This window comes from Mastigoproctus giganteus, chromosome 11 (assembly GCF_048544385.1).
Source record: "Mastigoproctus giganteus isolate SK-2022 chromosome 11, ASM4854438v1, whole genome shotgun sequence".
Taxonomy (NCBI): domain Eukaryota; kingdom Metazoa; phylum Arthropoda; class Arachnida; order Uropygi; family Thelyphonidae; genus Mastigoproctus; species Mastigoproctus giganteus.
The window spans coordinates 11,460,068-11,474,597 of NC_143585.1; the positions used below are offsets into that span (position 1 = coordinate 11,460,068).

Sequence of the window (14,530 nt, forward strand, 5' to 3'; positions counted from 1 at the left end):
GGTTCGTCCACTAGAGAGAGGGGTGACAACGTCGCGTTGCCCAGGAACCAGGTTTTCCATGAATTCTTTTCTCTCAGTGTAGGATATAGTTTAAATTAATTCAAGGAAATACTAGAAAAACTGGAGGGCATGAATAGATGAAATGAGAGTTGGCTTTTACTTTTTCAGTTTTGTTTTTTCTGGGGTGGGCGCTGTTTAAGCTTGCTGTCTGGAATGCTTTTTAAATTTGCTATATCAGCACTATCTCTCTGACTGCGAAAGCACACTCTGCAACCATATAAATTCGTGGGTAACACCAGTGCACTAAGAAACAGAAGTCACTCGCATGAACTCTATCAATGGATATTTCACTGAAAAATGTACAAACCAACTCGCGTCAACATTCTCTACACTTTCTGCATTTTTTGTAATTTCAGGTTCTGCTGATCCAACCAGTCAATCTGTGGCTATGATCACACGGGCATTTATGCATGTAATGGAGTGGAGCCTACATTTCGCGCCGAGTACAATTAACGGAGTGTCCGTTATTTTAAACTTTAAAGGGTTTTCGTGGAATCATATAAGAGAATATTTTCCATTCAGAAAATCAATAAACACCTTCAGTATGTTTCAGGTGAGTGATCCACTGTGTTTCATATATTTTTTTTCTACTACTGATTAATTTCTCTTAAATTTCCCTTTAGTTCAATGATTATAGAGTACAAATACACTATTAAATATCCAAAAAATGCAAAAACAGCAAAAAAAAAATAGAAAACAGCAATTCCCTCATAAAAAATTACACCACAGAAATCACCATACAATAGTGCTTTTTAACAAATAATTTGATGGAGAAAGGAAATGTTCTAAGACATGATGGACTTCAAAAGAGTACAGAATGAGAAATGAATGTGCCTCATTATCAAAGAGCATTGGAAAGTGCAAAGAGCAAAAGAGTTCGGCCCTACATCAGCCACAAAAGTTATATGCAATACTTTGATAGATGTCACGGCTTATGACCAGAAAGGGGAAATAGAAATGGGCTCTTCAGTTGTTATCAGCGCATTTTTCTGCTGCTACTACTTGGTTGTACTACTGCTGATTTCTGTTTGAGTCATTTCCTTCTTATTCTACTCATATATTTTCGTTTCGTTTCGTTTTGAGAGAAGAGTAAGAATGCTCCAGAAAACTGAAGTCAATAAATGAGGAAGAATAAAAGTTGGTTCTCTGCTTTTGACGTTGGACAGTAAGAGGATTAGAGGTTAAGGCACGTGTTCAAACTACTTTTTTAAAAGCGGGAATTATAAAAGCCAATTCAGAAGAACGGCATCGATGGAGGTATCTATAGAAAATATATTCAGTAGAAATAGAACGTTGATGACACAGAGAATGGAGAGATCTGTCTGAGATGAGAGTCATTGGTTAACCTAACTGATGCACTCTTTTGAATGCTAGCCTGAGGCAGGTTTTAGGAGCAACACCCAAAATGTGGGAACAATATTCTATGGATGAGCGGATTTGAGATTTGTACATAGTGATCGGTTGTTTGGAAGAAAAGTAACGATAAGAGTCTACAAGAGAAATCCCAGTTTTTTTGATGCTGAGGAAGCTATATTTGTGTACTTAAGCTGTTGTTGCGTTGTTGGTATTGGGTTTTAGAACCATCTGCGACTAAGTCCATGTTGATCCGTGTATGCTGTCTGTAAATTATGTGTTCTGTGATCAGTTTTCTGTTTGCAGAAGGAAAACCCTTGTTTCCGGGAGAAAAAGCATGCTACCCTCGCCTGACACCGACTACCTGAGCCACGTTATGAAAATCCCCATAAAAATCCCTAACATCATCGACAGAATTCGAACTCAGTTCTTTTCCACCTGGTACTGGTGCGATCCTACCAATTTTGTTTCCCACGACGGCTGTGCTTAAGTGAAGAGAGATCATAAGGCAAGGTAATCCCCAATAGAGGCGAATGTCCTTGAGTAGAAATCAGAGTGGCATCAAACATAAGCAGAACACATGAGCAGAAGAATCCTCTTTGCGAGGTATAAGACAGGACTGAGTTTTAGAAGGAATGAAATCAACTAAGTTATACTTTCCCCGTTTGTTTGTTGTTTGTTATTTGGTTTTTTGGAGAAACTAAGGCCATATTGCTCCGGGGATATGCGGTAGTCATTCTCTGACCTTACCTTTCCGCATCCTCCATATTTGGTGGGCACGGACTTGAAGCCCGGTCTAATCAAGAAACGTGTGTACCGCACTACTGCTCCTGCCCACCTCACTATGAAGGCGCCTACTTGCCCCATAAATTCGAGAATTTGAAGCTGTTTGTTGAGAGCGAGGATTCTCAACCTGAATGGTGGAATGCAATGTCGTACCATTAGCAAAACTATGGATAGGATTTCTAGTCAATGGAAGAAAGTCATTAATGTACAAGAGGAAAAGAGTGGAAGAGAGAACTGAACCTTGGAGTTCACCAGCATTAGTGGAGAAGTTAGAAGACAAATAGCCATCTACAGTCAACCACAGTGATTCGTCAGAGAGAAAACTAGATAGATACTAAACTACAAAAGCTACTTGGAAAACTAAAGTTAGAAAATATAACAAGCAAGTTTATTTAGAAGATCCTTACGTCAAACACGATAAAAAGCCTTAGGAAGGTCAAGCGTTAACTGCAGACTGGCACTTACTTGACGATGTTGCGCTTTGTAAGATATAAAATCTTACAAGTAAAATATTTTATACAAAAGTGAGATTAATTTAAAGTAAAGCTTCTGATATAGCAATATGGGGCAGCAAAACATTACTAGTCACGAATATTATTTAGATAATGGGTCACTCGCTAGGGATTTAATTAGACAAGGTAATAGAGAAGGGAGCGGTAAGCTTGACAAAGGCTAGTGGTAATAGGGGGTGCACTTCAGCTCCCAGCACACAGGAATAAACGAAAAACAATGGAAACAGGTAGCAGCGGCTATTGGTGAGTACGTGTTAATAATTATGGCCCCGAAAGAACAATAGGGCAAAGGACCGAGTTTGCTGGGACATTCCTTTGAACGGTGACACCTCGAGAAGAGACGGGTGGTAAATACGGGACAAATGCTCGGGTGAGATTTAAGACTGGCGTCTGGCTGTCAGTGATAGCAAGTTTTGGGATATTAGGAAGAAAAAGTGTTAAGTGAAACAGAAAGGTGGTGGCGAACTTCAAAGCAGCGGACTGCCTGGGAAAATTTACAAATTTCTTAAAATGAGGAGTTGGATAGAGCACTGAAGAGACAGCTTGAGAAAAAGACAGCTTTAGTTGAACAAAAAAGTGAGTGAAAGGGAGGAGACACAAGACAGTTGAGATTTTTGTCGGTGTTTGTGGAAATGGGTTAAAAATAGTCACAGAGTTGAGTTTATGTGGGTGTTTATGGAAATGAGTTAGGGAACACAAGTTGAGTTTTTTGTCGGTGTTTGCGGAAATAGGTTAGTAAATACAGGGAAGGTTGAGATATTTGTCGGTGTTGGAAAATATGTGTTAGTAACATTGACAGTTGAGTTTTGACGTGTTAGAATATATGGAGTGTAAGGAGAATGAGCCTGTCCGTCATTGGAAGGCAAGGGCAGTGACCGATGCAGAAAGTCAAACCGTCATGGAGGAAGGCAAGGGTAGTGGCCCATATGGAAACGAGCACTGTGAAATATTTTTTGTGAACGAGTTTTAATTAAAAGGTGGAGCGAAGAAGAGAGAGTAGCGCCCTGTGAAGTTTTCTTCTTGTGAATGAGTTTTAATAAAGTGGAGAGAGAAGGAGCGAAATCCGCAGAATTAGTAGCTCGAGAGAAGGAGCGAAAACGAGGAATTAGTTGCTCGATGAGAAGGAGGAAGCCCTTTTTGATGAAGACATTGAGTTCCGATGTCCCAGACGGTAGGAAGCAGCCCCTGTATCGAAACTAACAGGTAGCGAGGGCAAAGTGCCAACCCTATTAGACGGAGCGAAGCCGAAAAATTAGTAGCCCGATCAGGATGGAGAAAGGACGCCAGACCCATACAGCCAAGAGTTCCGGAAAATTATCTGTAGCAGATTCAGAAGAAATAAGATGAAGGAAAGCCTTAAAAGACAGCCTGGAGAGTCTAAGATGGAAGCTTGAAACCTCCCTGGAAAAGAAAGGAACAAGATAGAAGTAGGTGAGCGATATATTAAGTACACTAAATTAATAAGAAGGACTGTTAGTGATATAGTATATTAATTAATTGAAAAAGGGATAGCACTAGAAAGTAAAATGAAAAATAAATTATCTCTGAAGTACATATATACTAACAGAGTTTATTATGTTAAAAATGATTAATGTATAATGCAAGGGAAACGAAGGAATGAATAATAGATTAAATTGATGTACAAATAGCTATAATGTGTTAGAAGGCTAGTAAAGTGTATAAAGAGGGATTTTGAATATATTTTAACGATAGATAATTGAGTTATATGAGCAATTCTGAATATGTGTTAATGATAGATAAGTGAGTTATATGAGCAATTCTGAATATAGTGTTTTTATTGATGAAGATTTGTTGGTTTATCTGAAAGACCAATAACAAATAGAGACTTTAGGAAGGTTAAGATTGGTCTACAAGTATATTGTAACAGTGTGGTGAGATCACAGAGCATAATGATGAAAGTAGCATATTTGATTGTTAATATATGAAACAGAATTGTATCCAGGGGTAAGTGAAATAGGTATGGTGAATGTATAAGTTGTTAGGAGTTAGTTAGGGGAAGAAGAATGAATCAGGTGTTTTCATATAATGGTCAACTCAGATTAGCTAGTGAAGGTAAACAGAAATAAGAATAATATATGCAATGTATCTTTGATTTAACTTTGTATGTCATATTACATGCTATCTAGTTCAGTTGTATCTCATGTTGTATATTTATATGTAAATAAACTTTGTTGTTTATTAATGAGTTACTTTGTTATTCTTGAACACTGAGCCATTCCGAAGGGAATTATACATAGTTGAGAAGTTCCCTTGAATCTGGAATTCTCCTGTGAAGCAAAGTCAGATGTGTAAGTGGAGGTGTGAGAAAAAAAAGAGGTCTATATAGTTATAAGGGAACAAAACAAAATAAAGAATATTCAATAATTAATAACGAAAACATATATATAAAAAAAGACACTCTAATAAATTTCATCCCCCACAGCTTGCCTTTGAAAGGTCAACTGCAAAATTACGTTGTACTTGACCTTTCAAAGGCAAGCAGGCATATGATGCAAGAAAGCAAGCTTATACATCATGAGCCAAAAAAAATACCCTTCCTGTTGCACCCATCCTTTAGCTCCAAATATTTGTCTAGTTCTGCCTTGAATTTATTTAAGCTGTCAGAGAGTGGTAATCAATTGACACTGCTCTTTGCGGACTAATGTTATTAGTAAAGTCCCCCAGGGTTCTGTTTCGAGTCCATTATTGTTTCCGATATATTTTCTTGATCCTGTTGCTGTAGCAACAGGATCAAGAAAACTTATGCAGATGGGTGACTAGTGGCACTAACGTTTAATATTGAAAAATTAAACAAAATTCTTCAAACTTTAGTAGTAAATATAGAGTAAAGTACCAAATACACATAGGTAGTGCTGAATGAAAAAGAACTGGAGGTAATTGTGAACTCAGATATGAAGTTCTCTGAGCAGTGCAGACAGACCGCAAAGACCATGGGGTTCTCTCAATGTTTATACAAGGCAATGTACAAGCCACACCTTTAGTACCGCATACAGGTCTAAAGGCTTCGATGTACTGCTTATGTTGTTGTAGTAGGGTTTCAGGAGCATCGGCAACTAAAGCCATTTGCTCAGTGTACGTATATTATCTATAAATTGCGTATGTTCTGAGGTCGTTTACTCTCTTTTTATGGAGGAGAAACTGAGTTTCCAGGAGAAACAAAAAACCATGGTTGCCTCGCCTGAGACCGGCTTACTCTGACACGCTGTGAAGAGGACTCATAAAAATTCCTGCTCTCATCGATGGGACTCAAACTCGGGTCTTTTATACTCGGTGTGCGGAGGACGGCGATCTACCAAACGTACTACCCGCAAGGACAAGTGTAGAGCTGCTGGAACGAGCACACAGAGCGCAATGAAATTGGTGAGGGGAAGCAAAGGGATGCTCTTACCAAGAAAGGCTTTAATTTCTGTAAATTGCGGTGGCTGAAGACTACGCACATGCGAGGTGATCTGGTTGTGGTGTCAAAGGCCTTGAATGGTTTGAACAAAGTCGATGCCGATGGTATTCTTCCTCTAGCTCAAATTATGCACCTGACGACGCATCAGTTCAAATTGAATAAAGACTAGATGTGCAGAATATATGTGCCAAAAGTGTTTTATTGCTGGAACAAAGTTCCATCTGCCGTTGTGGCAGTTGATAGCTTAAATGAATTCAAGGAAGAAAGCGACAAACCTTTGAAGGAATAGACAGTTAAAATGAGCAATGTTCTGTTTTTTTTTGGCTGATGATGCATAATTTTTTTGGGGATTTATTGCATGATTGTTTTCTACAGCAGAATGTAAGAGAGGCAACCAGAGTTCGTAACACTCTGAAGATACATTTTCACATCTCAGAGTGGAGAAATACAAATGTACCTCCAATTCACAAAGGGAGAACAAAGAGTGGCACGAGTAATTACAGACCTGTAGTTTTAATTGTGTTCCAGTTAAAATGATTGAGTCACTTGGTCTGGGGGAAAACCCTGGTGCCGTTTGACACTAAACACACACTCTATACTCTTCATCTGATCTGAATATCAGCAGTTATTATTCATGCATTAAGAATTTACAGACAAAGCAACCACTAGGTGGCAGTGATCACAGTGTACTGATGTGGGATTTACTTAAAGATGTAACAAACATTATGGGTGAAAGGAAGGGTTTTTACTTTCGTAATGGTGCTACAGTGGTCTCAGACAGTTTTTGAATTTTATAAGCTAGTACCAACTGATGATGTTACTAACAGCAAATTCTAAATGGGAAGCATTCAAGGAAGTAATCTTGGATGCTGCTAGGCTTTTTGTTCCAACTAAGAAATACTGCTCTACGTTTAGGCCCAAATGGATGTCAGGTGAATTAATGATGGTTGTGGCAGAGAAGAAAACAGTATGGGATGCATACAAATTACCAGGCGACACAGAACCCTATGGTAGATATAGGCTAGTCTTTAATCAAGTCAGAAAGGAGGTTAGGCCGGCAAAGGCAGATTACGAGAAATCTTTGACAAAGGATGCAAAGGCCTCTCTACTTATTAAAACTCTAAAAGGAAGTGGACGAATCAAATTTGTCCACTTGATATCAATGGATTGACTGTAGATGATCATTCTCAGATAGCTGCCTAACTAAATGAGTATTTTACATCTACACATGAGGAGTTATTCAAGGAAGGGAGGCCCAGATGTTTATCAAACTCTAACAGGGAGCTTAGTGATTTTGTAATAACTGAAACCAATGTGGAGGAGAAATTGTTGAAGTTAAACATAAGAAAGGCACCGGGGTTGATGGGATTTATCCAGTTCTATTAAAGGAGGCAGCGAGCGAAGTTAGCAAACACTTAGCCATAATTATTATTATTATTATCATCTGTTTATTAACCTTAGGTTCATCCCCTGAACACCCAGTGGGCTAGGATGGTGTACAAATATATATTTTTTAAATACAGCGTACATTTTTATACAGATTTTTGATATTTAAAATAATGAAATTGTTTAGAAAATTACATTCACTTAATAGCAGTAACTTTAAAATAAAATTTATATTAAATTAATATTGTAATTACAAATACAGGTTGTCCTACATATCTTTTCTGTCATTACAATTTGCTTTCCTTTATATTTTTGCATTAAATTATTTATATTTCTCATAAAAATAATACTCGCATTTTATAGTAACTCTGGTGATTTGGTCAAGATTTCATCGATCATTTGGCATCTGAATCCTCTATTTTCACAAAACTTATTTGGATCTATGTAGAAGGTGTTGAAGTGTTGAATCCTGTTACACGGGAACATTCCTTTCAGGGAGTCCAGGATAGTGAGCTTTATCCTAAGGGGACGCTGTCCGCTCTGGTGGTTTCTATTGCTTGCTTTGGGAAGTGAGATAATATCCTCTATCGATGGGGCATCGAGTAAGGAGCTTAGAAAATGTGGACAGATTTTTTTGAGAACAGTGAGCTTCCAGGGAGGGGTCATGCCTAGATTGACTATAAGAATAGATTTGGAGATGGTGAACGGGTTCCCTCCTAAACGGTTTAGCCACCGCAGAATCCAGTATTCCATCGCCAAGAATCTCTTACGCAGAGAGGCAGGTGTGATGACCAGATTTCAGATGCATATAAAGGTATAGGAGTGAGAAACCGATCAATGTATTGACAAAGCAGATTGATGTTGTAGCAGCCTACGAGCTCTTGGCGGATAGCCCAGAATGCAGCATAGGTCTTCTTCTTTGTCTTCAGGAAGTGATCTTTGAAATTTAAATCTTCATCCCACGTTAACCCTTGGTCAGTATGCGATGATACTTTTGGAATCGTCTCGCCATTAACTACAACTCGGATGTCATTCCTGAACTTCCTCTTCGTAATTTGTCATGTGGACTGACTTCGTATTTTTTAGTTGTAAATAATCTATTAATTGTTGAATTTGATTGGAGGTTTGATTATTAATTTCTTGAATCAGTTTGGGATCTTTTGAAATAATAAAAAAAATTTAAATCATCAGCGAAGGAGCAGAAATTTGGATATGCAGCAAGAAATGGTTCAAGAAGAATTGCAAAGAGGGTGGTCGACATCACCCCACCCTGAGGCGCCCCCCCCCCTTGTTGCATAAATAGTTTTTTGTTGAGATCCATTTTCTGTAATTAGCTCTCTCTGGTGTAGTAAAGACTCCAAAATGTTGACTATTTGGTTTGATGCCTTGAAATATTCTTTTAGGATGTATAAAAGGGCAGGTTGGTTGGGTTTTATTAGCGCATTGGCAACTAAGGCTATAATACGCCAGAAAAGGAAGGGATTGACACAGTATCATAAACAGATTTAATATAAAAAAAAATGTCCAGTACCCAAAAGTCCCCTCGTGGTTCTATCCCGGGCTAAATACAACTTTCCTCCTGACGGGCCACGGCCCATTTAAAGCAAAACTGAACGCACTCGGAATAATAGAAGAGTCCACATGCACCTGTGGAGAACCTGAAACCTCGCAGCATATTATGCATGACTGTGAATGCTACGAAGAACACAGAAGTAGACTTATAACTAAGATTCAATACTTGCCGAAAAATCAAGAGTACCATCTACTGGATTAAGAAGATGAATACAAAGCCCTCAGCCGATTTGCACTTGACGTCTTCAATAGACGACGAACAGAAATAGCCATCCACAACGAATAGATGACAAGAAATAATAAATAAAGGCAAACTGATAAAACATCAACACAGAGGAAAGGATCGCACAATACTACGGACAAACGGGGTAATATGCAGCAGAATAAATGAAACAGAATCGATCTAGGAACCAATGGGAGTGGCACCAGCCAGAATGTCGTCGCTCCCAGGATGAACCCACACACCTAGAAAAAGACTAGGCCCCGCCAACGAGTCATCATCGGACTGCACTTGCTGGAGAGAACTGCAAATGGCCGCTATGGCGAACTGGGCGGAGCTCCCTTGCCCAGCCGACTTTCACTCCCCATCCCTGGTGAGGTGAGGGGACGACCTTTTGCCCTCCCCCACCCACCACCCCCTCTTTTCCCTCTGGTGGGGCAAGGGCATGCCCCACTGATATACCTGGGGTCGCCTTCCCTATTGACCCCATATTTCTGTCTTTTTCTCCCAGCCTTCCGTCTCTCCCCCCCTACTTTACCTATATCGCCAGCGAAAAGCGAATGCCCCACACAACGAAAAATTTTAAATGCCAAACTCGACACACTCGCAACCTCTTTCGGCCTAACTAGATTCAAGCGTTTATCTCCCCCCCCACCATTTTTATAGGTCCTAGCAACTGAAATCTCAGGAAATTAGGTGGCAGTACCTGCCAGAGTACTTATCTAAAAATACTGGTGTACCTGGTTTGCCTCCACTGGGCCAAGTGTGGGCAACTTTGGCTACAGTAGGGGTCTAGCGGCTAAACGGCCAGATGAACAACAGAACACAACACTACACATGTACAATATCCATACACTTAAATCTCTGGCCTCCCCAGCCAACTAGTACACCCACAATGAAAGCAACGCCGAGAGGGAAACCCCTGATGCCGTTAGACACGAAATACACTTTACACTTTTGTCCAGTTGAGCTCTGTGATTCAGGGCCTTTTGTGCTCTGAAGATTCAACTTGATTAGGAGAGCATCCTTGGACTCAAAGGAAGTCCCCACAGAGGGGAGAAGTGAAAATGTATCTACAATTCACAAAATGGGGGGGGGATCAATGGGTGACACGAGTAATTACAGACCTGTTAGTTTCAATTGTGTTCCAGTTAAAATGGCCGACCGGGCTAGCCGAGTGGGTAAAGTACCTGCCCGGCAACCCAAAGGTCGCGGGTTCGATTCCCGCCTCGGGCTTGGATCAAAGTACTGCAAAAACCTTGGGAGGTGCAATATGGCCACAGAAGCCGATGCGCCAACAACTACCAAATCAATCCAGTTAAAATAATTGAGTCACTGGTTAAAGATGCATTGCCGGATCATGTAGACAAGACTGCAGAAATCTTTCAGACAGAGTATGGGTTTGTTAAGGAGAAATCTTCTCTGACCAATTCGGTTGGAGGATATGACGTGGTCACAAAGAAAGTGGATGCAAAAAATAATTTTGATATCATGTACTTGGATTTCAGAAAAGATTTTGATACTGTTGCACATGGAAAAATGCTGTAAAAATAGGAGCAGCATAGCATAAAGAGCAAATTGCTACAATGGATAAAATTATGGTTGAGTGGGAGAAGACAGAGAGTGGTAATGTAATCAATGGACACGCTCTTCGTAGATTAATATTATTAGTGGTGTTCTCCAGGATTCGGTGATGGACCTATGGTTGTTTTGTATATTTATCAATGGCATTGATGATTTCAATACCATTTATCAAGTTTAACGTCAAAGTTTGCAGATAATACAAAGATTGACAGGGTTTTTAATAACAGTAATGAGAGTATGCTGCTTCAACTGGATCTGGAAAAGTTGGGCAGATGGTCTGAGAAGTGGAAATTGAAGTTTAACATTGACAAATGCAAAATACTGCATATGAGTAGCAATAATCCCAGAATGTACGAAATGAGTGGAGTTACACTCAGGGTAGTGGAGAATGAAAGAGACCTGGATGGTAATGTGCAGTCAGATATGACGTTTTCTGAGCAGTGCAGACAGGTGCCAGAATAGGGTCTTGTCAATGATATACCCGAATTTTGCGAGCAGAGAGAAGATAAGTGATTATTCCCTTCTATGAGGCAATGGTCAGGCCACGAGTACTGCTACAGGTGTGGAGGCCTCATTTTAGGAAGGATGTAGATTTGCTAAAACGAGTACAAAGAAGGGCAACAAGACTGATGAGGGGAACAATGATGTGTTCTTATGAAGAAAGTTCTGCAAATTGCAGCATCTGGAGACTAGGCACATGCGAGACGATCTGATTGAAGTTTATAAGGCCTTGAGTGGATTGATCACGCTCAATGCTGATGTGATTCTTCCTCTTGCTCAGATTACAAATCTGAGGGGGCATAGTTTCAAACTGAGGAAAGGCAGTTGTAGAATAGTTGTGCGGAAGTTTTCCTTTAGTGAGCGGGTAGTTCATTTGTGGTATAAACTTCCTTCTGTCGTTCTGATAGTTGATAGCTTAAATGAATGCTAGGCAAACATTTGGAACAAATGGAAGGGTGAAATGTGGGAAGTTTTTTTTTTTTTCTGGCTGAAGCTGTATAAGATTCCCTTTTGTGCATCATATGCATCTGCTAATGCTAATGGCTTTTTATTCCTGTGGAAATATTGTATTACTCTAGTGATCCCTGCTTATAGGAATTAAATTGTATTCTAGAAAATACTATGATACATTTTACTATGTACAAAATTGAATATTATAGATAGTTATAAACAAGTTCATCCTGCCTGAAATGAATATGAATGCAATACACATAATGATTTTCATTTGGTTCAATGTGATATTCCCATAAGCATCTGTACTGCATCTTAACGTAACTGTACTGCAAACTAAGTCCTCAATATTTTATTGTTCCTACAGCTTTATTTGTCCATCATTGGAATCAAAACGTTTTTAAAAACGTTTTTTTCCTTTAAGAATCCGCATGATGCATTATCACAACTTAAGTTATCACAACTTAAGAAATCTGGGACTTTTGGGGGGCACAGAACGTTTCATTTAAATAGTCATCAAATCTCAAATCAAAGATTTTGTTACATAGTTAAACAGAACATAATTACAATACTGGTGTGGCATTTATTTTGGTATAGCAAGACGTTTATGAGACCTGAAGTTTAGTAGATGATTGAAGTGAATTAAAGAAGTAATAGCTGTTTATAATGAATTACAAAATATTACAGGCTCATTTCAAACCTTTCCTGAGTAAATGGTATATGCTAACTCATTTATCATTGAGAAAATTTCCCAAGGTTTGGAACTGCAAAGTCTTAAAACACCTGAAAGATTTGATGCAACAAAATTAAAGGTTGAAATATACGCGTATACTGAAACTTTACTACTTTTTTCCTAAAAGAACTTTCGTTAATATTTCCTTTACTTTAGCGATAAATGAGACATCTATGTTTACACCCGATACTCACGTTAAGTATCGAACCTAGAATGGCCTTTAGTAATACCTCCTTAGTTAAATGGACCTATGGTAAAGAGGGGAACTGAATTCTGTTGAATTGTATCTTGTTGGAAATTTCTGTTAGAAAATATTTCTTATTATATTGTTTAATAACAGCGGTACGTTCTGCCATCTATTTCTAAAACCTGTAATTACTTTATCCAGCAAATTAGAAAGGTAGATCCATGTGAATGCAGAAGAACTGCTTTCTTCTCACCACAGATCTATTAGCTTGTTTCATCGAAAGGCCAGTTGCATCTTATTTACTGGCAAAGTACATATGAAGTTTGAGGACAGAAAATACACACAGTGGTTCTTTCATTTCATTTCAACCAACCAATTCAAACATTTGAGGCGCCTCCGTAGCCAGGTGGGAAGGAGCAGCAGTGCGTAGTACACGATTCAAGACCAGATCGTGGTTTCAGCCCGTGACCACCAAATACGGAGGATGCGGAAAGGTCAGGGAATGACCACCGCTATATTCACGGAGCAATATAGCCTTATTTACTAATGCTCCTAAAAACCAAATAACAAACAAAACATACATTGGAATTTCAACAGGTGCCCATTTTGCGTTCAATCCAACTTGAAAGAAATATAAACAAAAATATCCACTTAAATTACTTATACAATGAGTTAAATTTGCAACGGCAACCTTAGCAACCTTTAGGTATGATTAAAAAGCATATTTTCCATTTTTATTAATTGAATTTCAGAACAAAGCAAAGTTCAAAAAAAAAAAAAAAACAGTATGGGAAACACATCAGTGTGGAATTATGCATTTTGTTTAAAATAGTGAACTTGTTTAATTAAGTAATTAAGTTCAATTACGCCTGGTTTCTTGGGAAATAAACTGATTTAATAATAATAATTTATGTAGCGGCACATGTGATTACCATCAGTATTGCTAAACTGCTTCCTTTCTTTTAGAATGGCCTTCCAAGTCGTGTAAAGAATTTCCACATTATGCATCAATCGGCTCTGTTCTCTGTTCTCTACAACACTGTTGTGAAGCTCCTGCTTAGCAAGAAGCTCCTGAAAAGAGTAAGCACTCATTAAATTAAAAATTAACGTTAAAATTTGGTTCCATCCCTCAAAACACTGTTATCTGAAAACAGCAAATAAGAACAGAATACTTAAGACTCCCATGATTTCTCTTTTATATGATATGTCTACTTTTCTCAATGCACTATTAAGTTTTTCTTTGAATTTTAAATTATTTTAGCTCTCTGTAACTTTCTGTCTTTTAATCCATTTTTTTTTCTTCTTATTTTCAGTTTGTTCTTCACGGAAGTGACTTCAATTCTTTACATCAATATATCCCACCATGCTGTTTGCCATCAGAGTATGGGGGCACTTTGGAGCCTCTCGATGGAATGGCATTGTATGAAAAAATACTGAAATGGTGCAGTGAGTGTAGTTCGTTCGAGAAATATGGCTACCCAACCACCAAGGATGAATTAGCAACCGATGGCATCAATGATCCGTGAAAATCATTATCGAGTGCAAAACACTCACCATCTTTCCCCGATAGGAAGATCTTTCTCCATTCAGATTTAGCTAAATTATATATAAAGCTAAATTAAAGCCAATATTAAATTACAATCGAGTTGCAAAATCGAATTGAAATTGTGCAGCTCAAGCAATTGGCCCAAATGCAAATGAGAACATGTACAGATAATTTTGTTTATCGCTGTAGGTGCAGTGGTGGATAAAAAAACTGCATCACTTG

General features: G+C 38.6%; 1 protein-coding gene across 1 annotated transcript in view; it reads left to right on the forward strand.

Annotated features, from left to right (window-relative positions):
• LOC150077710 (retinaldehyde-binding protein 1-like) overlaps positions 1–14,315 on the forward strand; it is a 54,747-nt gene extending 40,432 nt beyond the window's left edge. The window contains exons 3-5 of the mRNA XM_090384241.1: positions 417–613; positions 13,729–13,842; positions 14,076–14,315. Coding sequence (XP_090240367.1) covers positions 417–613; positions 13,729–13,842; positions 14,076–14,288 — 524 coding nt within the window. The 3' untranslated portion in view covers positions 14,289–14,315. The remainder of the gene's footprint in view (positions 1–416; positions 614–13,728; positions 13,843–14,075) is intronic.
• The last annotated feature ends 215 nt before the right edge of the window (positions 14,316–14,530 follow it).